Here is a 25,874-nt window from a genome sequence, read left to right as displayed (position 1 = left end):
CAACCCATGATATTGCAGCATCGGCCATGGCTGGATTGTAATATTTCACAAAGTTTCATTGGTGAAATATTGCAATTGCTCTGATTGGCTGTTTCACTTTCAACAGCCAATCAGAGCGATCGTAGCCACGGGGGGGACAAAGCCACCCCCCCTGGGGTGAAGTACAAGGCCTCCTGTACCTGCGGGTCAGGTGAGCTTTCAGTGAACCCAGTCAACCGACCCGTAGGAACGTGATTTACACCATGACGCCTACATAGGCGTCATGGGTTGTAATGGCACGACTTTTCATGACGCCAACATAGGCGTCATGGGTCGGGAAGGGGTTAAAATTCGACACTGTTGGAAAAATGTCTTCTTTTGACTGGTATGCTCTCACATGTCGGATATTATGATGTGATTTAGTGGTATAGGTGCCAAAAACATACAGTTTAAGCTAATGTTTGACAGAACACCTCTGATTGTCTCAGTATTGCTCACTTCCCACAATGTTCTGTCAGTCTATGTGATCAATGCTCGCACTTTCTTTTGACTTTCACCCCAGCTCCCAAACTACAGTTTGGTAAGTAGCAGTTGGTCTTTGTTTTGTTTTTGTTTTTTGTTTTTTGTTTGTTTTTTTTTTGTGTGTACCCATTATTCAGAAAGACATCCAGGGTTTACAACTTGACTTTATTTTTGTCTTTACAGATTATCAAATAATCACGGACAGACAATATTTTTTACGAGCACCCTGGAAAACCATAATAAATCAAAGTAGAAGTTATAAATGTCTATTACTCATAATTCTGATATTGACGTTATCGGCATTCACTGTTCTGTAAAATTATAAATTATGATTACAGTAAAAGTAATCTGTTTAAGTTCAGCTTAAAAAAAAATCAGATTTAATAATTTTTTTTTTTTTTTTTTTACGTGCTGGGCAAAAAAGGGGCCCTATTCTTATGTACTGTCCTGGAAATTCAGGATGGTTAGCAACCCTATATGTCCTATAAGATCTGTATGTCCACACAGATTTCACTGCATTATTTAAGGGGTTGTCCGGTTTAAACTGATACACTGTGTGACTGCAGACTTATGCATCCCCTCTCTGGGGATTTGCTGGTCTCTGGGTTGGGACTGGATGGTGTGTAAGCGTTTATACTTACTCCCGCTCTAACCCCATTCAGTGGATGCGGCCTCACTCCATACACTTGTATAAAGCAAGGCTGTGCTCTCATGTGCTGTCATTAGTTGGGAGCGGCCTCGCTTAATATCTTCCTTCCATCCTCCTCCCATCGCGATGCTCTATCTGTGTTTGCGTTGGTTTCCTCTGACCTTCCAAAGACCTACTGATAGGGAATTTGGATTGTGAGCCCCTTGGGGCTGATGATGATGTCTGTAAATAATTGTCGATGTTGACCTTGTATGATCCTGTTGGTCACGTTAATTATACTTTTCCTTCATTCTTTGCTTTAAACTCTCTAAGAATAATATCCTGATTTGTTACATACTTTTCTACATATTTTTGTGCCATAGGGTCTACTCGCACTTGCCTCAAGACTCCCACTTCACAAATTTCTTAAATATCATATATCCGATTTCCTTGTATTTTTGCTAGGTATAAGAGCATGGTTCACTTGGCTGTTTTGTGACCACATGACAATACAGAACCTAATCAAATCTGCAGACATGGAACTTGACCGAACAATGTCAGTCTGAACATGGCCTAAGATTAGCCGATCCCGTAGAAACGATCCAACCATCACTGTGCACCATTGGCAGAGAAGGCAGGCAGTTTCCGATAATCCAGTGGGCTCCCGCAGAGGGGCTTAGTCTGCCGAATGTATCATGTGTTTACAGTTTCATTTGATGACTACAAAAGTTAAAATAAAATGAAAGCGTGCAGATTCCATAAGTTTAATTGCATTCACTATCAGTTGTTCAGGGGCTGAAAATTGTTCTCAATAAACACCCATTCATTTTACTCAGCTTCATTTATTAGAAAATCTAATTATAACACAAAATAAAGAGCTTATAATGACATTTAATGAGTAACATAGCCAGCTAATCCCAATATTTACAGGATTAGATTCTGAATTAATACATTGCTTACAACGTGTTTGTCCTAGGACAATTATTTTGTTACCGGTACTTATTTATATAAGGATGCTTGCCAGAAATAGACTGTGGTAAATGTTGTCAAGCAAGTACAATTGAAAATTGGGAAAGGAAAATCGATTAAGGACTAATTCACACAACTGTAAAGCTCCATACTTTGTCGTCTGCGCAGGTCTTGGGGCCCCAATTCCTGTATTTTGTACAGAACTTCATTAACCATAGCCTATGTACTTTTACACCATAAAAAGGGGTTTTATCAACATTATAAATTGTAAAAACAAGAAACTTTGCAATTTACTTATTTATAATATCTGTTCTTAAAGGAAACCTGTCGGCAGGATTGTGCTCAGTAACCTACAGTCAGTGTCAGGTTGGCGCCATTATGCTGATTAAAATGATACCTTGGCTGATGAAATCCATCTTGTGGTTGTTTAATCTTTATTTTCAGTTTTGCGTTAATGATATGCTCGTGCTCCGGTGTGGCCTGTGGTCTTCATGTGGTGATTATTAGCTATTCATAATGCAGGCTGCTGACAGGTCACTGATTACTCACTGACCTGCCCCCTAGTTTACATAATGAATATCTGTACATACTGAAGGAAAAAACCCTTCTGGAGGCTGTGGCACCTGCGCTGCAGCATAATCGAATGTTTAATGTCCTGTTTATGTAATGACCACTGTGTCCGCTAGGTGGCGCTGTGTGGATGTCCCAGGAGAGAGGATGAATGGCAGAGTCCTGAATGACCATTATGTATCTCAAGGTGGGTGGCCTTGAGATGAAGACTGATGTGTGTGTTGATCAGCAGTGATACTGCTGACGTGTTGTGTCAATGTGTCAGGGAGAAGTCTCCAGGTAACTGGGAAGATGGGCGGGCCCAGTTACCCACAAACCCGCCCAGGGGGTGTGTTTAAGGATGCTATTGCAAAGAGTGTGTATGGGTCAAGGACCTGTGATGAGGTCATAGCCATGTGACCCGGTGGGCGTGGCTATGGACCATATATGGTGGCCAGGGTAGGTCACATGTGGTGAATGTAGGGACCTGGTTGGTCCAGTGTGAAAGGTCCCGCTAGGAGATGTCTCCTGGCACACAGCATGAGAAGTGGCTGTGTGGAATGGCTGCCAGCGTCTGATAGTTCCCAGGAGGGAATGAACGTCTGCAGTAAGCGGTGGCAGCCATGAGGGAACCCTGACGGGTGAGAACTTTGAGGCTGAAGAGCCTGAGTACTGGACATTGAGTAACCTGTGTGACCACAGGCTTATCAGAGGGAAGCTCTGTAATGGACGCTATGCTGGTGATATGAACTTTGTTATTGGTCACGGTTTATGCTGCATAATAAACTGCATGGACTGTCATGGTTTTAGGGAAAACCTGTGCCGGATGTGATTATTTGGCTGCCAAGCGAGAATCCCCTATCTGAATGACAGCGCTACCTCACAGTCCCAATAATAAATGTGGTTGATGTTATTCAGATTTAAAAAAATCCATTTTAAAATGGCGCCTGCACAGTAGCAGCTATTAGTGTATATAGGTGATCCGATAGCTGCTACTGCGCATGAGCAGGCAGTGCCATATTGCTGGAGAAGGGAAAAAAAAAAATTCCTTCACCAAGATGGCACCGCCTGCAATTTGTTGTAATTTGCAGTCATGACTGGCTTAATTTTTACTATGGCTGTCTGAACTAGCTTAATTTTCAGGTGTAGGATTAGAGACTAGTTGCTGTGATGTCTCCATGCGTTGTACACATACATGAGAGATTACTGCACTCCTGTAACACGTTCAGAAGCAGCAGCAGCAGCGTTGACTTCATAAGCAGTACTAAGAAGTGCATCTGTGAATCCAGCATAGAGTTGAACTAAACACTTACTAGCAAACATTAGAGGAGTCTGTCTCAAACACTGTCATCATCTTCTCACTTGGCTCCTCCGTCTCCCCCTAAACCTTAATAGGCAGCTGTAACCTGATCCCTCAGTGAGCTTGCAGTCAGTCTTGTTTTCACCAAGATGGATTTCAGCAACTTTAGAGTGAATGCTGAACTCAGGAGAAATGTCTTGTGAAAAGCAGGTGTATTTCTTTGATAAAGATACATTACAAATTTTCTTGCTGTTGATTTATTCAGTTTGTTGAAATGACAGTGCCCGTTCAGTCATTATGACATGCAATCAAGATCTGACACCTACGGTAAATGTGCTGCTATTGTGCAGCAGCACGTTTCGCATGAAGAAAGCGTTCAATGACTGGTTATAATACACTGTATAACATGTTCTCTTTATTACAGGTCAGGAAGATTACGACAGACTACGTCCTCTTTCTTATCAAGATGTAAATTTGGTTTTAATTTGTTTTGATGTTACAAATCCTACAAGCTTTGACAATGTTTTAATAAAGGTGAGGCTCCAGAAAACTATAATGTTGGTCCTAGGTGAAGTTGCAATGCCTGAAGTGACAATGATCTGCAACAAACCCTCCTAAGGCCATATTCACACATTGCTTTTTTGCTGCATTTTTCTCCGTAGGCAAAACCTGCTCTCTTGGCAGTAACTTCCTTTTTGGTTTTTGCACCAAAAACGCTACAAAAACGAATACCTGCATTTTTTCCTGTGTTTTTGCACTTGCCTATTGTTTCCTAGGGGTGAAAAAAACGCTGCAAATATGCTGAAAGTGACGTGCTGCAGTTTGCAAAAATGCAGCAGTTTTCCAAATCAGTCAAGAAAATAAACCAATGTGTGTGGATGAGATTTTTGAAGTCTCATAGACTTTGCTGGTACTGTAAAGCACAGTTTAAAATTTGCATAAGAAAAGCAGCAAAAAACGCAACATGTGAACATAGCCTAAAGCTATACTGGCATATACTGCCCCTTGGCGTGATTGACAGTGCTCTCTTCTGGGGCTCAGTGGTGCATGCACAGTGGTAATGTGTGTGCTTGTTACACTGATACACCCATTGATGTAGTGAGCGACCGGCACAGTCAGTGTGCGCCCTCCTTCAGTGTCGGTGTACACGCACAATTTGGTTTATCAATGCTCAATGTAGGCAAGTGAGTGCAGTCAGCAGTACTGTAACAGTACTATGAGGTTGTAAGAAAAAATAAAAAAGCTGAACTGAAAACTGTCATGACCATAATTATACCGACCTAAACGATCATGTCGACAGGTCCTTTTTTTACTGCACAAACCATGGCTGAATTGCCGTTTGTGTTTGTTTGGTTCGCCCTACTAGGACATTTTCCCTATTTTACAGTACATTCTATGGTAAAAATTAGTTATGCCCTTGAAAACAACTTGTCCCGCAAAAAAAGCCCTCGTACAGGTGTGCAGACTGAAAAATAACACTTATGGCTCTTAAAGGGAACATGTCACCTTTTTGTCCATTATAAGATGCGGCCACTGCCTTTCAGGGCTTATCTACAGCATTCTATAATACAGTAGATAAGCTCCCGATCCGACCTGCAAGATAAGAAAAATGTTTTATTATACTCACCCTGGGGGGTGGTCCGGTGCGGTCTGGTCTGATGGGTGTCGTGGGTCCGGCGCCTCCCATCTTGCGTCGTCGCCCTCCTGCTTGCTTCCTCGCTGCTGGCATCGCACTGCTGCGCAGGCGTACTTATCTGTTCTGTTGAGGGCAGAGCAGATTCCTGCAGTGCGCAGGCGCCGGGAAAGGTCCGAGAGGCTCCGTGCTTGCGCACTGCAGTACTTTGCTCTGCTCTCAGCAGGGCAGAGTAGTACGCCTGCGCAGGAGCGCAATATTGGGGAGCGATGAAGAAGCAGGAGGGCGGAGTCGCAAGAAGATGGGAGGTGCCAGACCTGTGACGCCCATCAAATCGGACTGCCCCCCTGGTTGAGTATAATAAAACTTATTTATCTTATCTTGCAGGTCGGACCGGGGCTTATCTACAGCATTAGAATGCTGTAGATAAGCCCCGAAAGGTGGTGGCCGCATCTTATAGCGGCCAAAACAGCTGACAGGTTCGCTTTAACACAAGAAGGCAAAAATTGAGATCACAAAAATGAAAAACCTGTTCTTTAAGAGATTAAAACCAGCACTAAATGCACAAAGTTATCCCCAAAATTCAATGTATTTTCTTTGCTCCCTCTTGTTTGATAGTCTAATGAAAGGTGTGTGTGTGTCCTGCTGGTGTCTGTGTATGGTCACTTGTACAGTGATTGTTCTGGGATTATTCCTTGGAAGGTGTTCGCTTGTCCATACATTGCAGAAGCTCTTTGAGGACTCTGCCATTTATTACACAGCTGCAGCATATTCTGTGTGTCATTGGAGATACTTATCGATATCCGTAAGAATATGGGGTGTGTACTGTAGAGACTTTGGTACCGTATGTCGACTGCTACTTGCTACAATGAAAGTAAACCATTGACCAGGGTTTGTCAGACACAACGCAGCATTTCCTTTTTCTAATGAATTTTTTTTTTTTTTTTTTGTGATTAATCCTTTGATCTTCAGGTTTGGGCTGTAGAACCGAGAGAACTGGTCACTGTAGCCTCATCCTGAATGGAGTCAATGTGCACATACATGGCTTGGATCTATTAATTTTCTATGGGACTGCTATTGCCAGCGCTTGTCCCCTAGACAATGAGTAGAGTGGAAGCTGTGCATGGGCGTCTTTGCTCTGTTCAAGACTGGACCTGCGGAGCTCGGCTCTTGTGGTTCTAAAGCCCTGATGTCCGGATTGCTGGGGGTCCCAGTGGTCAGACCCACAGCGATCAGCAGGTTGGTCTGCATTTTATGTACAGCTGTGTGGTTTTCTTGGGGGAAGGAGAGGAGGGAAAATAACTCTTTAAGCATACTACTATGGATAGATGTACTCCTAGTACAGTGTGTTACACATAAACATTTTTCTCTTAAAGGGAAATCTGTCACCAGACACAGACCTTGATTCGAGCAGTGCGTCACTTACTGGGCTGCTTCCTGTGTGGGTTTGATTAAAATCATTGTTTTATCAGCAAGATAAACTATGTATGTATATAAACAGATATCATTACAGTACTAGTATTCCGTCTAACATGTAGTCCTCCATATTCATGACCTCTGTATATCCCTGCCCCACCACTGACTGACAGCTTTCTGCCTATGTACAGTATACAAATAAATCTGCCAATCATCATTGTTTTGAGCGGGGTTATACACAGCTTGCATTCAGAGAACTGGTAGATCTGCACCAGAGAACTGTATTTTTATCAAAACTGCAGCAAGCAGCTCAGTAAGTAATACATCACTGGAAAGTGGGTCTCTTCCCCTACATTATGCTGCTCTCAGATGGGGTAGCAATAATCCGGTGTCAGATTCCCTTTAAGGTGCCCATACGCATTAGATAAGTCACCCCAGAGGTGTCTGGCAGCAGATTACTCCCGTATCCCCACTGCGAAGACAAGACATACATTCTAAGCAACGCCATTTGTGCATGTGTTTGTGGAGGTCATGAGAAATAATTATAGGCTAACAGCTAACCAAGGTGCATGGCCTACTTTTTAGTGTTCTTTTTTAAGGATGAGCTAATAACTTCTCAAATAGCTGCCTTGTGGCTGTGTGACAGTTACAACCCGTGTGGAGAGCCAGCCTGTGTGTTGTGCCTGTCACACAGCCGCGACACATGCAGCTGCGGCGCCAAACAGCTGATTGTCAGGAGTGCTCTAGGTATCCGGGTTCCTGCTGCAGCTATTCGCTCATCCCTGTTCTTTTTGTCTCACTAGCACAGTTTTAGCCTTTGCCTGATATGCTAAAATCCAGATTTTATCAGATTATGGTCTTGTTATAATCCAGAAATCCAAAAATGTATCAAGTATCTTCGGTTTTCTTGTGCCTTAGTGGTATCCTGAAGTGCATCACTTCTGTCGAGGCGTGCCCATTGTGCTGATAGGATGCAAAACAGATCTGCGGATGGATAAAGAGCGACTGCGTAAGCTGAAAACGTCACAGCAGGAACCAATCACATATTTCCAGGTAATACAATATTATCATTGGTCTATATAAGGAAACGTGCAACATTATGTAATACTAGCTGAAGAGCCCGGCGTTGCCCGGGCATAGTAACTAACTACGGTTAGTTATAACCAATTATTGTGTGTATATGTATGTATGTGTATATGTGTGTGTGTGTGTGTGTGTGTGTGTGTATATATATGTATAATATATTTTATTACACACAGTATATATATTAGCGCTGAGTGTATAGCCCCGCCCACTTTGCATAACCACATTCACTATAATATCCCACATCATCCTGTCAGCCAGAGCCACCGGACTACTACCCCTAATATCCCACATCATCCCGTCAGCCAGAGCCACCGGACTACTACCCTTAATATCCCACATCATCCCATCAGTCAGAGCCAACGGATTAATACCCCTAATATTCCACATCATCCCATCAGCCAGAGCCAACGGATTAATACCCCTAATATTCCACATCATCCCATCAGCCAGAGCCACCGGACTACTACCACTAAATATCCCACATCATCCAGTCACAGCCACCGGGCTACTACCATTCATTTTTCATGTGCTCTGTGCTCCTTTATAAGAGGCAGACAATGGCTGGGAGCTTATGTTCCCGGGGATGCTAGATTTCTCCCACCCGGTCAGTGTCTGCTGAGGTGTTATGGAGTGGGAAAACTCTTGCTCATAGCAACCAATCACAGCTCAGCTTCTTTTAAACATCTCTGGTGAAATGAAAGATGCTTGGTGATTGGGTGGGGCTATGTGGAGTGGGCGTGGCCGATACACACATACATACACACATACATTTTCCATCAGACTACAGATTCCTTAAAAAATGCCCACAGCCTTTAATGCCCACATGGACAAAATGACAGTTTATTAAAACAGTTTATTAAAGGCGGTTAAGGCTGTATTCACACACTGAAAATTAGGCACATGGCGATACGGCTGAAGTCACACACTGCACAGGCTCCGGAGCGATATAGCCTATTGCAGATCAGGGATGGCGGGGTGATAATGTTATATCTGTACAGCTGGGGTCATACTCACCTGTAATATGTTATCACTCCGGAGCCTGTGTGCAGTGTGATCCCAGCTGTACCGATGTAACATTATCCCCTCCCCATAACGTTATATCGTTCCTGAACCTGTGTACAGTGTTTTCCAAGCTGTACCGATAACACATGATCATACCCTCCACCCCCTTTGACCTGTAATATGTTAGATCACTCTGGAGCCTGTATATGATGATGTGATATAGTTACAGCTGGGGTCATACTGTACACAGGCTCCAGAGGGATTATAGCATATCACAGGAGGGAGGGGATAGGTGATGAGTAGTGATGAGCGAGTATACTCGTTGCTCGGGTGATCTGAGTTTTTTGGCGTGCTCGGAGATTGTTTTCGTTGTCTCAGCTGCATGATTTATGGCTGCTGGACAGGCTGAATACATGTGGGGGTTGCCTGTTTGTTAGGAATTCCACACATGTATTCAGGCTGTCTAGCAGCCACAAACCATGCGGCTGCGTCGACAAACAAAATCTCAGAGCACGCCAAAATACTTGGAGATCACCTGAGCATGCTCAGGAAACCGAGCAACGAGTATACTCGCTCCTCACTAGTGATAAGTGCTGTTATTTTGTCCAAGTGGGTGGTTCAATTTGATTTGTAAGCACAATACCAGCATTGATGGGAACTTTCAGAAGTACAGTAACACACAACCACACTCTTACCTGAGGCACCATGACGTCTTACCCAGAAAGAGGCAAGGGATCCCTAATATAAAGTAAATTACATGGGTGGATCGTACATCAGGTTTTTACAATGCAGCCTTTTGTCATTGTTCTTTGAACTAGATGAATGATAATGTAGGACATGGTTTCACTAAGCCAAGGTCTGGTTCATGCCATCTGAAGGAACTGGCCAAATTGTGAGGCCACACAACCTATTCATCTGTATGCATTTGTGATGGCGAAATACTTGGTCAAGCTGGACTATGAATTAATGCTCACGATTTGTATCTAAATGTGCAGACACTGGGCAGTTCAGGTGCTGAAACAGAACACTATTGAGTATGTATGCTTTTTACTTATTTAGTTACAGCAGGGCTTATGTTCATTTTTGCTTGTTGTGGGTATAATACATATATTATACCCACAGCCTACAAGAGGCAAAAATGAACATAAGCCCTGCTGTAACAAAAAGGCAAAAGTGCATTTAAATAACATTGGGTTCTTAGTAATACTGATTTAGATCAAAAATGGCATAAAAGCCGTCCCACCGTTGGCAAGGTGACTCTGAACGGGACGGTCCTACACTGTCTAATATTAAAAACCTTACCATGTGTCAGAGTTGACCTCTATGTGTGAGTAAGGGCAGACAAAGGATCAGGTCCTGGACTGTGGACAGCAGTCAGGGGAAGCTTTTCATTGTTTAATATATTTGTATATTAATATATTATTGTATAATCTGTTACTATTCTGCACTAATGAGACTGATAATATTCCTTTTATTTCTTTAAAGGGTGAAGCAACATGTAAAAGTATACAAGCCCAAGAGTACCTTGAGTGTTCAGCGAAGTTTCAGGAGAATGTTGAAAATGTTTTTCGAGAAGCCACATTGATTGCTCTTGACAGCATGAAAAAAGAACAGAAGATGAGGAGGAAAAGCAAAAGTTGCCAGCTTCTTTAGGTCTATAGTGAGATGAACTTCTGATCCAGTCAGATCTGCCACATTGTGACACTTCTCAGACTGCAATTTATAATGGACCTGGACTGTTTATTGTAAATAGATTTTATTATAATTGTACTATGATGATACCGAATCCAGGTATGGTATGTGGCGTCACTTTACTCAGTCTGTTTTAGGCTAAAATGTTTTTTAATTTTGCCAAGTTTCTTGGTAGCAAGTGACTGCAGCAACTGAGAACAATGTCTGTGCTCTCCAGCTATTTAACTTGCATACTGATGGGTAACAGAAAGAAAGGGGGGCAAGCAGATCTGTAAAGACTCGCTCCCATCAACATTTTCATCCTCCTAATGCCGTATATTGCTGTCATCATATTGTATAGCACTGTGTACTTACAATTGCTCATTTTGTCTTTCTACCCACGTAGACCTAATGGAAAACAAGAATTATGACATCATGTGATTAAAAACTGACTAGCTGAACCCTTCTAAGCTCTATGTAGAAACAGGAGGTCAATTTTCTCTGCACAAGTCATGAGTCCATGTAAAAGTCTGGGGTGGAGGAGACAGCAGCAGCTGAGTCTGGAGTTGAAGAGGGGAATGATGCCTCTCGTTTCTACATACAGCAGAGAAAAGAGATGAATTAGCTGGGTAGAAAGACAAAGCGAGCAATTGTAAGTACACAGTGCTATATAATATGATGACTGCAATATATTAAAGAATAAAAACCTTGATAGGAGATGGGAGTGCTTCTTTAACCATAACTACCATCACACATCAATTCCTTGACTGTCAGTGTTGTCCTTACCATAGGACATCAGTATGTATGGTTTGATGGGTGTACCACAACTCCCAGAAAAATATAGTTTACATTTTATGAAGGCATCAAATTGTTTTAAAAAAAAAAAAAAAATAATTTTGTATTTAAAATAAGAAAAAAAAAAAAAAAAACATATGAAAGCTAAATTGGTAATCTTGCAATTTTCACTCTGGCCAATGGGGTTAGTTTTAGAGTCATACTTTCTGTCCTTTCAAACGAGTTTTCAGCAGGCTTCTTATCCGCAGAGGCAGGATTACAATGACAGGCTGATAACATAGGATTCATGACAGGCAATGTTACCGCTTACCCTGCTCCTCGTTTCTGACTAATTTTTGTATTGAAGCATCTAATGAGTGTGTGCAAAAATTCTGAAGTCTATAGCTGATAATGTTCATGTTAATTTACGGAAGGTAGAAAGCATGAATCTGAAATAAGCCTAAATGTGAAAATTACAAGTAATTTTATAAATTTTATAGGAAAAAATTGCCTTTTTTAAACTTATACTCAATACAAAAATAATATTTATAAAATATTCCCTTTTAAGATCCAAGAATGTTGTATCAATGTGGTTATTCCAATACACATGCAAAATAATTGTACTTGAGGGGAAAAAAAAGTCACACCAGTCTTAAAGGGAACCTGTCACCAGTTTTTTCCTGTGTCAACTAAAAGGATTACCTTAATCAGCACCTGTTCTGCAGTCCATCAGTGGTTATAGAACTCCCTAAGTAGGGGGGTATACCCGAAAAAAACCTTTTGCACTTCTCCCACGCTGTGTGTTAATCCAGCAATGCCCGCAATAGGGCAGAGCATAGTGCGCAGGCGTGAGCTGGCGATTTCATTGCGCAGGCGCGAGACTTCGTCTGGCTATGGGGATGATGCAGCAGTCATCCACGTCCATTACAGCAGGAGGAGGGAAAGAGAAGCCAGAAGGACGGATAGAGACTGCAGAAACCACTGCGGGAGAACTTCAAAAGCTTTTTTGGGGGGAAAATCAGGGGGAGTCAGGGGGTTCTATATCCACTTATGGACTGCAGCACAGATACTGATTAAGGCAAGTTTTAGTTGATACAGGACAAAACTGGGGACCGGTTCCCTTTAGTGAACGAGCTTGCTGGAGACGCATGCAATTTCATGAATTGGGCACATCTTAGCTGACTTATGCCTCTACCAGAAATGTACTCAAATTGGGGAGTAGGGTACATTTCTGGCCACTAAGGGGGCATAGTTTTTCATGTATTTGATGGGTGGGTGTAGCCTCTCACTGTCCATATTGCTGTAACTGGTGTGAACCTGCCAAAAGTTGCAATGCTTTTACACAACTTTCAAACATTCTAAAAAGTATTGTGACTTATTAAGGTGTAAACACCATAATGAATCGGCTGCATAACAGTAATCTCACAATCCGCAATGTGTAATGCTGAAGCATAATGCAAGAAATAGAACATTCTGCACTGAAAATTGAATATTTTTCTGTATGAGGAGGCTAGTGTAAAGCTTCCATTAGTCATTAAAGGGGTTGTGCTGGCTTATGATATTGATGACTTTATTCTTTGGATAACAATCTTCAGCTCCACCTGGATATTAACAGTGAATGGAGCCCAAACCGCACTTTTCTGTACACTGTGTATTGGCTGTTGGTGAGCACTACACTACTTTTTCATCAGCCACTGCCAGAGCTGAAAACCATTGATCAATGGGAGTGCTGTCCATTGGACTCACACTGATATCCAGGGGCGGACACTCACAGCAAAGGGCCCCTGTGCAAGAACTGTGTATGGGGTTGCCCCCCACCCCTCTTACAGTGGTCTTTCATTTTCTTTTTTCTGCTCGTCGGCTTGCACTAGGGAAAAAAAATAATTAAATTTTAAAGTTACTCCTTTTCACCTGGTCCAGTGATTTCCATCTATGGTTACAGGCTGCAGTGGTAATGTCACGCGTGACCATTTTAGCCAATCGCAGGGTGCTGCAGCTTGTTCCGTCCACCTTGGTGTGACTGCTGAGCTCAGTGATTAGCTCCAGTAATCACATGCTTAAGTCACAACATCACGGCTGCAGACTGAACTCAAAGACGAGTGCAGTAGGAAAGAGGACTTGCTGGCCCCGAGCAGGATGAGTATCCCTGATTTTAGTGTTTTTTTCCCTAGTGTAAGCTTTAGGGCATTAAAAGGACTAAAACCGTAAACCTCTTTTAAGTAACATTATTTGACACAAAAACAAGTCATGTCCTAGAAGTAGTAAGTCCACGTGTCAGGGCCATGCACACATTCTATATGTTACACAAGCGCAGGACACATCACAAGTGCAGGACACACACACACGTGCACATAATTACTGAACAAACTACATCATAAACAAGTTAGACACACTGCCAAGAATATTTGTCACGGGCACCAACCACTGTATACTTGTTATATACCCAGGCCCACATGCTATAGACACTCTATATCTGTATAATGTTTTCTATTGCGCCAACATATTCCACAGCACTTTACAATTTTATGTATACCCACAGGCACTATATATTCTATATAATTATATATATTTTTCAACCACTATAATTACCTCGGTTTCATCATAAGTTGCAGAAGACCCCCTGGAAGTTGTGTCCTCTCCTACTGTGTCCTTTGTGGCCAGTAGCTGTGACAATATGAGAAAAGGGTGCACTATTGTCAATCAGTCACTATAAACGGAGTGCAATACCTAGCCCATAAGTGGCCAGTAGCTGTGGACTGGATGCGGAGCTCTGCAATCTCAGTCTTCCTACTGTCCCCTTGGTGCTTCTGCGCTCCATGACCTCCTCTCCTGGAGGCCTGCTTTTATCATGTGTTGCAGCCTCCATTTTCACCTGAGCAGTGAGTCCCAGCCATCCTCTCACTGGGACAGGGGAGCTCATGAACAGGTTCCAGGGTGCATCGGGATCTTCAGCATCCTGGTGAGTCATTCAGACCCTCAGATACATACAATATTTAATACAGAGCTTGTGGCCCTTTTCTATTTGAAAGGGCCCACCTTCCCTCTGGGCCCTGATGCATCAGCTATATGTCTGCCTCAGCTGATATCCTAAGGATGGGTCATCAATGTGTCAAGTTTAGCCTGGACAACACCTTTAAACTGACTCACCACCTGTTAACTTTACAGAAACCTGCACATTTTCCCATTCTGTAATGACTGCTGCTCTACAGCTTAACCACAACTAATAAATTGGCAATTTCATTATGCCCAAGCCAATGTCTGTCTTTGACTACTGTTGTGGGTTCATCAGGGTACTTGTAGACTTACTGGTAGCAAAAAACACCTGCTTTCCCACCTCTGTGGAGTGCAGGGTTTTTTTTTGTTTTTTTTTTTAATCTAACAGTACTTGGACCCATGTTTGTCCATTTACCCATTCTTGAAAATCAAGGATCTGCGTAAAAAGCTCAGAGCAAGGTCTATTCTGATCTGATGTTGAGGGCTGGAGTATTACATACTCAATGTTCCAGCAGATCCATCTCTCGAACGGTGCCCTTGCAAATATTATCCCAAGGGCTCATTCAATAAAAGTATTTTTTGTCCCATATGAAGGAGACCTACAATACAGCATTAAAAGCTGTTATCCAACTTGTGAAAACATAAAAATGAACAGCTACACCTATTACCATTTAAATCTTCCATCTCATAACACTCCAGTGCTGATGGCCTTTCTTTTCTTTAGCTTACAACATCAAGGGCCATTCTCATCTCCAAGAGTCGATCCCAATATGTAGTAGGTGTAATAGGTTAATATTATCAGGAGAAATATACTACTTTTCTAACTGGCAGAATCTGCTAATATTACGCCTACTACATATGGGATAAGATCTTACCGATGCGAATATCCCTTTTAAGACTATTTGGTAAAAACTGGGCATCATCTAACTTTGATATAGCCATGCCAAGATGATTGGGGAAGGTGTTTGTATAATGTAAACATTATACTTGATGCCTAATAGTTTGTAACACTATTATTCTATTCTAGCAGGTGTTGTATATGACCATGGTGTTGCCCAAAGTCTCTGATTTTAGCAATGAACTCCATATAGTAGAACCTCCATACGATTGCATAACCAAGCAAAGTTTTACTTAATGTCTTGTGGATGTAAATGACAATTTTATTAACACCCAACTGATTTCCTTACTCAAGTAATAGAATGTATAAACTAAATTTTAGTAATTCTAAAAAAAAGGACTTCCTTTCTGTAGTTCTTGCTAAGCGGTATACAGTTGTGGCCAAAAGTATTGACACCCCTGCAATTCTGTCAGATAATACTCAGTTTCTTCCTGAAAATGATTGCAAACACAAATTCTTTGGTATTATCTTCATTTAATTTGTCTTAAATGAAAAAACACAAATTATCCTAAAGCCAAATTGGATATAATTCCACACCAAACATAAAAAAGAGGGTGGACAAAAGTATTGGCACTGTTCGAAAAATCATGTGATGCTTCTCTAATTTGTGTAATTAACAGCACCTGTAACTTACCTGTGGCACCTAACAGGTGTTGGCAATAACTAAATCACACTTGCAGCCAGTTGACATGGATTAAAGTTGACTCAACCTCTGTCCTGTGTCCTTGTGTGTACCACATTGAGCATGGAGAAAAGAAAGAAGACCAAAGAACTGTCTGAGGACTTGAGAAACCAAATTGCGAGGAAGCATAAGCAATGTCAAGGCTACAAGTCCATCTCCAAAGACCTGAATGTTCCTGTGTCTACCGTGCGCAGTGTCATCAAGAAGTTTAAAGCCCATGGCACTGTGGCTAACCTCCCTAAATGTGGACGGAAAAGAAAAATTGACAAGAGATTTCAACGCAAGATTTTGTGGATGTTGGATAAAGAACCTCGACTAACATCCAAACAAGTTCAAGCTGCCCTGCAGTCCGAGGGTACAACAGTGTCAACCCGTACTATCCGTCGGCGTCTGAATGAAAAGGGACTGCATGGTAGGAGACCCAGGAAGACTCCATTTCTTACCCCGAAACATAAAAAAGCCAGGCTGGAGTTTGCCAAAACTTACCTGAAAAAGCCTAAAACGTTTTGGAAGAATGTTCTCTGGTCAGATGAGACAAAAGTAGAGCTTTTTGGGCAAAGGCATCAACATAGAGTTTACAGGAGAAAAAGAGGCATTTAAAGAAAAGAACACTGTCCCTACAGTCAAACATGGCGGAGGTTCCCTGATGTTTTGGGGTTGCTTTGCTGCCTCTGGCACTGGACCGCTTGACCGTGTGCATGGCATTATGAAGTCAGAAGACTACCAACAAATTTTGCAGCATAATGTAGGGCCCAGTGTGAGAAAGCTGGGTCTCCCTCAGAGGTCATGGGTCTTCCAGCAGGACAATGACCCAAAACACACTTTGCTGGTATGCATGGTCCCCCTCACCCCCCTTTCCTGGAATGCATGGTCCTCTCACCACCCTTATCCTGGTATGCATGGTCCCCTCACCCCCCTTTCCTGGTATGCATGGTCCCCCTCACCGCCCCTATCCTGGGATGCATGGTTACCTTCACCCCCTTTTCCTGGTGTGCATGGTCCCGTCACCCCCCTTTGCTGGTATGCATGGTCCCCCTCACCTCCCCTATCCTGGTATGCATGGTCCCGTCATCCCCCTTTCCTGGTATGCATGGTCCTGTCACCCCCCTTTGCTGGTATGCATGGTCCCCCTCACCTCCCCTATCCTGGAATGCATGGTTACCCTCACCCCACTTTCCTAGTATGCATGGTCCCTCTCACCCCCTTTTCCTGGTATGCATGGTCCCTCTCACCCCCTTTTCCTGGCATGCATGGTCCCGTCACCCCCTTTGCTGGTATGCGTGGTCCCCCTCACCCCCCTATCCTGGTATGCATGGTACTCTCACCCCCCTATCCTGGTATGCATGGTCCCCCTTACTCCCCCTATCCTGGTATGCATGGTCCCCCTCACTCCCCCTATCCTGGTATGCAGGGTACTCTCACCCCCCTATCCTGGTATGCCTGGCGCCCCTCACTCCCCTTATCCTGGTATGCATGGTCCCCCTCACATCCCCCTTTTCTGGTATGCATGGTACCCCTCACCCCCCTTTCCTGGTATGTATGGTCCTCCTCACACCTAGGAAACTGCACATATACAAAAAACAAAACATTTATACTCACCCATCTTTCCTGTGGTCCAGCGCTGTCCCGTTCTGCCGGAGGCTGGGGGAGGAGTGTGGCACTGGCGCCAGAGGACGCGCATGCCCACACCGCGCTGTCTGGCGCCATTTTCCTGAAAACACACTGCAAATGTGCACGTACTCTGGTGTCAGTGCCACACTCCTCCCCCAGCCTCCTGCCTCGGTCACCGTAAGAAGAGAAGCGCCGTGGCAACGCTCCTCCCGGTGAGGTAAGCGTTCAATTGTAAGGTGACATTAACCCTGTTAGATTAACCCAGTCGCCACCGCTACAGGGCAATGGGAAGCCCAGCATTTTTAACAACGAATTAACCCCTTAAAATAACTACAACTCCCAAATTTTGCACACAAACCCTCATCTAATTATTAGTCAGCTACATATAAAAAAACATGAAATGAAATGCTTTACTGAATGTAAACCATGTGTCATTTCATGTCGGGTTGGGGAATGGTTTGATAGAAGCAGGCAATTTAATTAGCGGCTATTCTGCTATGAAGAACTCTGTGAAATATAAATATATATATATGTTTGTCTCAATGACGTGTGTGTGTGTATGTGTATATATATATATATATATATATATATATATATATATATATATATATATATATATATACATACATACATTCTATGTGTCTATATCTATTATTTCATTTGTTAGAAACCCTGTCATAGGGCTCCATTATATGTCCATTTTGCAAGGCGGTGAGAAAATCTCGCCATACGGATGCAGACATGCACAAAATACGCAACCACATCTTGCTTACGGATGACATACGGAGCACTATTTAGGGGTCATTCATCCGTATTACGCATTCAAACTACGGACCGTATTTTGCGTCGGTTAGTGTGACCCCGGCCTAATAGTGATGAACGAATTTGTTCGGAAAATGATCGCCAGACATAAATTCAGCATGAATGTTGCATCATTAGTAATTGGAAACATGAGCAAAATTGTATAAAATCGGATAAAATCAGTAGCGTTCTGTAAAAGTGTGGGAAAATATTTGCGTTTTCCCAAAAGTATTTTCACCACTTTAGCAAAGATAATGGTGGTGTATCATGAGCATTTGTTTGATGAGAGGAGGGGTTTTGCAGAGCTCAGAGTTCTATAAGTTTATATGTGCACATTGTGGCTAGCCAGTCAAGGAGCAGGGAAAACACAATGTCCTGACACAACGGGTTGTGTCATTGGCTGCTGAAATGACATTTCCCTCTCCATATAAATAGTGGACATCTTGCATTAGTGCCATTTTGACACTGTAACAGCACAGAGTCTGCGCCTGATAGTGGCACTGTTAGCAGCACAATTTTAGCTAGTTAGGCGATTGTATATCAGTCAGATAGTGTAGCTAGCTCGTGTCTAGCACTTTTTTTTTTTTTGGCCATTACTGAGGTCCACAGCCAAAGCCAGCAGGTCACATGTCCTACAAGTGTGTTGTGCACGGCTTCTATTGTGCTCCATGCACGAGTAAAGCATTCTAAATAATATGAGTGAGTCTGATGAGATTTAGATATCTGAGGCTCGCGTGAACGGTCAGGCCTAGAAGAGGCAGAGGGTGACTCCAAGGGCGAGCAATGTGATAACACAGAAGATAATGATGAGGTGTTAGATCCCAGTTGGCGTGAACATAGAGGCACAGTAGGACAACTGAGGAGGAAGACTAGGAGGTTACCTAGTGATGCAGCCACGACGATCAATGCATCCTCAGCCACAACTGTGCCTGAGACCAGCAGCATCCGTGGGTCTGCAGCTCGCAGGAGTGGCAAGGCTTGCCTAGCCTGGGCCTTTTTTTGACACTGCAAACTATGAGCCAACTCATGTAATATGCCAACTATGCAAAAAAAAAAAAAAAAAAAAAACCCGGTGCAATAATTTGTCTACTACATGTCTGAATCTTCACATGCGCAATCAACATGCTTTAACACTCCTGGTTGGGTATCCGTCTGCTGGTCGGGTGTAGTGGGAGACCTATCGGTCCCTATTATACTATTTCTACTGTGGTTAAATTGATGCCGCTTTTGTGGTGTCTGCCAGTAATTTTTGGAAATGTGTCCAGGTTAGGTGTCCCATCTGCTGAATTTGGTTTAGTGAAAGACCTATTGGTCCCTATTATACCGTTTCTACTCTCGTGAAATTATTGCCACTTCTGTGGTGTGAGGCCCTCATTTGTTTAAATGTGAACACTCCTGGTGCAGGGCTGTGGAGTCGGTGCTCATTTTGGTGGAGATGGAGTTGGAGTCGGTATAAAATGGACCGACTCCTAAAATATATAATAAATTGGGTAAAGTAGTTCAATGCAGAATATGCTGAATATTTTTTCATAGGAATTTGGGAAAGTTATGAAATGTCCTATAAATGACTGTTCTATTCCTGATCTAAGGCTACATTCACACACAGCGTTTTTCCTGCGTTTTTCCTACGTTTTTCAGTTGCAAAAGCAGATCAGCTTTTGAAAAAACCGCATCACCTGAAAGGTTTTTGAGCTCATAGATAATGTTTTCAATAGCAAAAGCAGATTAGAAATCTGCTCTATCTATCCATATCTGTCTATCCATATCATATCTGTACCAAAAAGAATGAAAGCCGGATATCACACAGACTAACACCCCTTTTTTTTAGCACCAGTCGGGTACACCTCATAGCTGCCCAAAAGGACGCCCAGGACAGGCATTGCTCATCTTCAGTAACATCAACTGATAGTTGGAATAAATAGACTGCATTCATCACCACATCTTAAGGTGCAGGCTTTGTTTTCAAGTGTAGGGGTGTGAAGTATGAAAGTATGAGGTTCTGCAGCAGCTGAGGTGTGCAGTATGAAATTCTGCGGAACAGTATGAGATTCTGCCCCCCCCCCTACGCCCATAGTGTGAATGTAGCCTGAGGATCTAGGCTTTATCTTAGCCGAGAAAGTCATAGTGTGTGTGTGTGTGTATATATATATATATATATATATATATATATATATATATACACACACACACACACATACAGTCATATGTAAAAGTTTGGGCACCCCTATTAATGTTAACCTTTTTTCTTTATAACAATTTTGGTTTTTGCAACAGGTATTTCAGTTTTATATATCTAATAACTGATGGACTCAGTTATATTTCTGGATTCAAATGAGGTTTATTGTACTAACAGAAAATGTGCAATCTGCATTTAAACAAAATTTGACCGGTGCAAAAGTATGGGCACCCTTATCATTTTCTTGATTTGAACACTCCTAACTATTTTTTTACTGACTTCTTGAAGCACTAAATTGGTTTTGTAACCTCATTGAGCTTTGAACTTCATAACCAGGTGTATCAAATCATGAGAAAAGGTATTTAAAGTGGCCACTTGCAAGTAGTTCTCCTATTTGATTCTCCTATGAAGAGTGGCATCATGGGCTCCTCAAAACAACTCTCAAATGATCTGAAAACAAAGATTATTCAACATAGCTTTTCAGGGGAAGGATACAAAAAGTTGTCTCAGAGATTTAACCAGTCAGTTTCCACTGTGAGGAACATAGTAAGGAAATGGAAGAACACAGGTACAGTTCTTGTTAAGCCCACAAGTGGCAGGCCAAGAAAAATATCAGAAAGGCAGAGAAGAATAGTGAGAACAGTCAAGGACAATCCACAGACCACCTCCAAAGACCTGCAGCATCATCTTGCTGCAGATGGTGTCACTGTGCATCGGTCAACAATACAGCGCACTTTGCACAAGGAGAAGCTGTATGGGAGAGTGATGCGAAAGAAGCGGTTTCTGCAAGCACGCCACAAACAGAGTCGCCTGAGGTATGCAAAAGCACATTTGAACAAGCCAGTTACATTTTGGAAGAAGGTCCTGTGAACTGATGAAACAAAGATTGAGTTGTTTGGTCATACAAAAAGGCGTTATGCATGCGCTGTATTGTTGACCGATGCACAGTGATACCATCTGCAGCAAGATGATGCTGCAGGTCTTTGGAGGTGGTCTGTGGATTGTCCTTGACTGTTCTCACCATTCTTCTTCTCTGCCTTTCTGATATTTTTCTTGGCCTGCCACTTCTGGGCTCAACAAGAACTGTACCTGTGTTCTTCCATTTCCTTACTATGTTCCTCACAGTGGAAACTGACTGGTTAAATCTCTGAGACAACTTTTTGTATCCTTCCCCTGAAAAGCTATGTTGAATAATCTTTGTTTTCAGATCATTTGAGAGTTGTTTTGAGGAGCCCATGATGCCACTCTTCATAGGAGAATCAAATAGAACTACTTGCAAGTGGCCACTTTAAATACCTTTTCTCATGATTTGATACACCTGGCTATGAAGTTCAAAGCTCAATGAGGTTACAAAACCAATTTAGTGCTTCAGGAAGTCAGTAAAAAGTAGTTAGGAGTGTTCAAATCAAGAAAATGATAAGGGTGCCCATACTTTTGCACCGGTCAAATTTTGTTTAAATGCAGATTGCACATTTTCTGTTAGTACAATAAACCTCATTTGAATCCAGAAATATAACTGAGTCCATTAGATATATAAAACTGAAATACCTGTTGCAAAAACCAAAATTGTTATAAAGAAAAAAGGTTAACATTAATAGGGGTGCCCAAACTTTTACATATGACTGTATACAGAGTGAGTGAATATATACACACAGTACAGACCAAAAGTTTGGACACACCTTCTCAATCAAAGTGTTTTCTTTATTTTCATGACTATGAAAATTGTAGATTCACTCTGAAGGCATCAAAACTATGAATTAACACATGTGGAATTATATAATTAACAAAAAAGTGTGAAACAACTGAAAATTCTGTATGTCTTATATTCTAGGTTCTTCAAAGTAGCCACCTTTTACTTTGATTTCTGCTTTGCACACTCTTGGCATTATTTTGATGAGCTTCAAGAGGTAGTCACCACACTTCACAGGTGTGCCCTGTCAGGTTTAATAAGTGGGATTTCTTGCCTTATAAATGAGGTTGGGACCATCAGTTGTGTTGTGCAGAAGTCTGGTGGATACACAGGTGATAGTCCTACTGAATAGACTGTTAAGAATTTGTATTATGGCAAGAAAAAAGCAGCTGAGTAAAGAAAAACGAGTGGCCATAATTACTTTAAGAAATGAAGGTTAGTCAGTCCGAGAAATTGGGAAAACTTTGAAAGTGTCCCCAAGTGCATTGGCAAAAACCATCAAGCGCTACAAAGAAACTGGCTCACATGAGGACCGCCCCAGGAAAGGAAGACCAAGAGTCACCTCTGCTGCGGAGGATAAGTTCATCCGAGTCACCAGCCTCAGAAATCGCAGGTTAACAGCAGCTCAGATTAGAGACCAGGTCAATGCCACACAGAATTATAGCAGCAGACACATCTCTACAACAACTCTTAAGAGGAGACTTTGTGCAGCAGGCCTTCATGGTAAAATAGCTGCTAGGAAACCACTGCTAAGGACAGGCCACAAGTAGAAGAGACTTGTTTGGGCTAGAGAACACAAGGAATGGACATTAGACCAGTGGAAATCTGCTTTGGTCTGATGAGTCCAAATTTGAGATCTTTGGTTCCAACCACTATGTCTTTGTGCGACGCAGAAAAGGTGAACGGATGGACTCTACATGCTTGGTTCCCACCGTGAAGCATGGAGGAGGTAGTGTGATGGTGCTTTGCTGGTGACACTGTTGGGGATTTATTCAAAATTGAAGGCATACTGAACCAGCATGGCTACCACAGCATCTTGCAGTGGCATGCTATTCCATCCGGTTTGTGTTTAGTTGAACCATCATTTATTTTTCAACAGGACAATGGCCTCAACACACCTCCAGGCTGTGTAAGGGCTATTTGACCAAGAAGGAGAGTGATGGGGTGCTACGCCAGATGACCTGGCCTCCACAGTCACCAGACCTGAACCCAATCGAGATGGTTTGGGGTGAGCTGGACCGCAGAGTGAAGGCAAAAGGGCCAACAAGTGCTAAGCATCTCTGGGAACTCCTTCAAGACTGTTGGAAGACCATTTCTGGTGACTACCACTTGAAGCTCATCAAGAGAATGCCAAGAGTGTGCAAAGCAGTAATCAAAGCAAAAGGTGGCTACTTTGAAGAATCTAGAATATAAGACATATTTTCAGTTGTTTCACACTTTAATTATATAATTCCACATGTTAATTCATTGTTTTGATGCCTTCAGAATGAATCTACAATTTTCATAGTCATGAAAATAAAGAAAACTCTATGAATGAGGTGTGTCCAAACTTTGGTCTGTACCGTATACATTTATACAGTGTATTACATATTTACAATTTATTACAGTTTTTTGTGTTCTAAAGTTGTATTCCAATAAATAGATATTCTGTTCTATCTAAATATATTGATTATTGGATCATAGAAATGATTAAATGTCTGATGTTCACATTGTACTACAATAAATTTTTCACTTAAATATAAGCAATATTTGTCGGAGTCGCAGGTTTGGCTTACCGACTCCACAGCCCTGCTGGTTGGGTGTCTATCTGCTGGACTGGGTGTAGTGGAAGACCTATCGGTCCCTATTATACTATTTCTACTGTGGTGAAATTGATGCCACTTTGTTATTGTTTGCCAATAACTTTTGGAAATGTGAACACTCCTGGTTGGGTCTCCTTCATGCATGTTGCCTGTAGCAGCAGGCCTCCGAGACAGTCAGGCCTCCACTTCCTTGAACTCAACTACTCGTGTTACTATCCTTACATTTTTCTGACAATGGTAGTCTACAAAACTGATTTGTGCCACTTGAGTGTAGCTCAGCATGAAAGCAGGTAGAGGTGTTGCATGTGGTATCAGGGCTCCCAGCAAAGGAGGCCTACACCAGTCCTTCACCCACCTAGTCTTACTGCTGTCCCAGACCCAGATACCTCATGCCTGGCTGATTGCTCCAGTTCCATGTTACAATTAGTACTGTGGGTGAATTGAGGCCACTTTCCTGGTGTCTGCCCCTAATTTGATGTGTTTTGGCAGCATTTGGGGCTGTTATAAGGTGTTGTGCATGCGTTTGTTTTTGCCTCCTATTGAGGTGAATGGTGCTCTGTTATGTTCGGCGAACATTCGATGAATTAATCATCGAATATTGCAAATTTGGCGATCGTAATCTTAACATTGAAATATCCGCTCATCTCTAAATACTAATAACAGCAGCATTCCAAGCCAGGAGAGGATTATAGCCCAAAACAAAGGTGGCAGCTGTCCAGTTTGCAGACTTCTCTGGGCTTCTGACACTGCATAAATAAGCAAAAAATTTTGTGCATCTTTATGCTGCAGCCATTGCAATACAATACAAGGTATGTTCTGCATTCCTTCCCGTTGCTTATGACTGGTATAAGAGGGCAAGAGGACCGTGTAAGCGCAAGTGAAACTGCCATCTGTTTGGGTGCCAGCTACCTCTCCTAGGAATAGGTGTCAAGATTATTTTTGCCAAAATAGTTATCTTTATCAGTTCTATTTGGTGAGTGCAGTTTTTCTTATCTTGAATATTTATGAAACGTGCTATATAGAAACTGAGCACAACCTAATGATGTTAATCACCAACGCCGAGACATTAATGCGTGGATGAACAATCTGGTTATTTGACTATATGCAGCAATGCTGGTGACTTAAATTTTTTTAAATGTACTGCAGAACCATGATGCCAGGTTATGTTTATGACACATTGAATGTAAAAAAACAAAACACTAGAGCATTTCATTCCACCACAAAGTTTTTAAATTTAAATACTTGCAGGCATTATGGCTTGTGTAAAGATGCAACATTTTATATGCTGCTAACACCATTATTTGTATTTAGTAGGAAGAGTAAGAAAGTAGCCAGTAAACTGCAGATGATTAGTATAATAGAAGTGTAGGCCCTTGAAACTTTAATTGCACCTGAACTGCAGCCAACAGTATGCCAGAATCTAGCAGGGTGAGGAAAATCTACATTTTGTTTTAGGCGATTCTGGATCCAATGTGGAAAGTAAATCAAAACAAAAGCAGAGTGGTTATTCTCGTTTTTCACAGGTGCTCTGAAACCTACACATTCTGATTTACCATGAGCAATTGCTCCACCTTCCTTTGGCATCTTTGCTAGATCTCTTCACCATCTACAAACCGCTTGAGCCCTGGATGAAGCTCCAATAAAACACAGAGCACAATAATTTAAGATTAAATGGTACCTAGAAACGAAAA

At 42.2% G+C, this 25,874-nt stretch overlaps 1 protein-coding gene across 2 annotated transcripts in view; it reads left to right on the top strand.

The window, feature by feature from the left end:
- The window catches only part of RHOF (ras homolog family member F, filopodia associated), an 85,735-nt gene extending 70,951 nt beyond the window's left edge, over positions 1-14,784 (top strand). For both annotated transcript variants that reach the window (XM_073585990.1, XM_073585991.1), the window contains 3 exons: positions 4,372-4,481; positions 7,915-8,049; positions 10,570-14,784. In XM_073585990.1, the coding sequence (XP_073442091.1) occupies positions 4,372-4,481; positions 7,915-8,049; positions 10,570-10,737 (413 nt within the window). In that variant the 3' untranslated portion in view covers positions 10,738-14,784. The remainder of the gene's footprint in view (positions 1-4,371; positions 4,482-7,914; positions 8,050-10,569) is intronic.
- Positions 14,785-25,874: the final 11,090 nt, after the last annotated feature.

Source organism: Dendrobates tinctorius, unplaced genomic scaffold (genome assembly GCF_039654945.1).
Source record: "Dendrobates tinctorius isolate UK_male_01 unplaced genomic scaffold, ASM3965494v1 ptg000090l, whole genome shotgun sequence".
In the NCBI taxonomy this organism is placed as follows: domain Eukaryota; kingdom Metazoa; phylum Chordata; class Amphibia; order Anura; family Dendrobatidae; genus Dendrobates; species Dendrobates tinctorius.
Note: the sequence above shows the minus strand (reverse complement) of the source record. Positions and strands in the feature narration are given on the sequence as shown.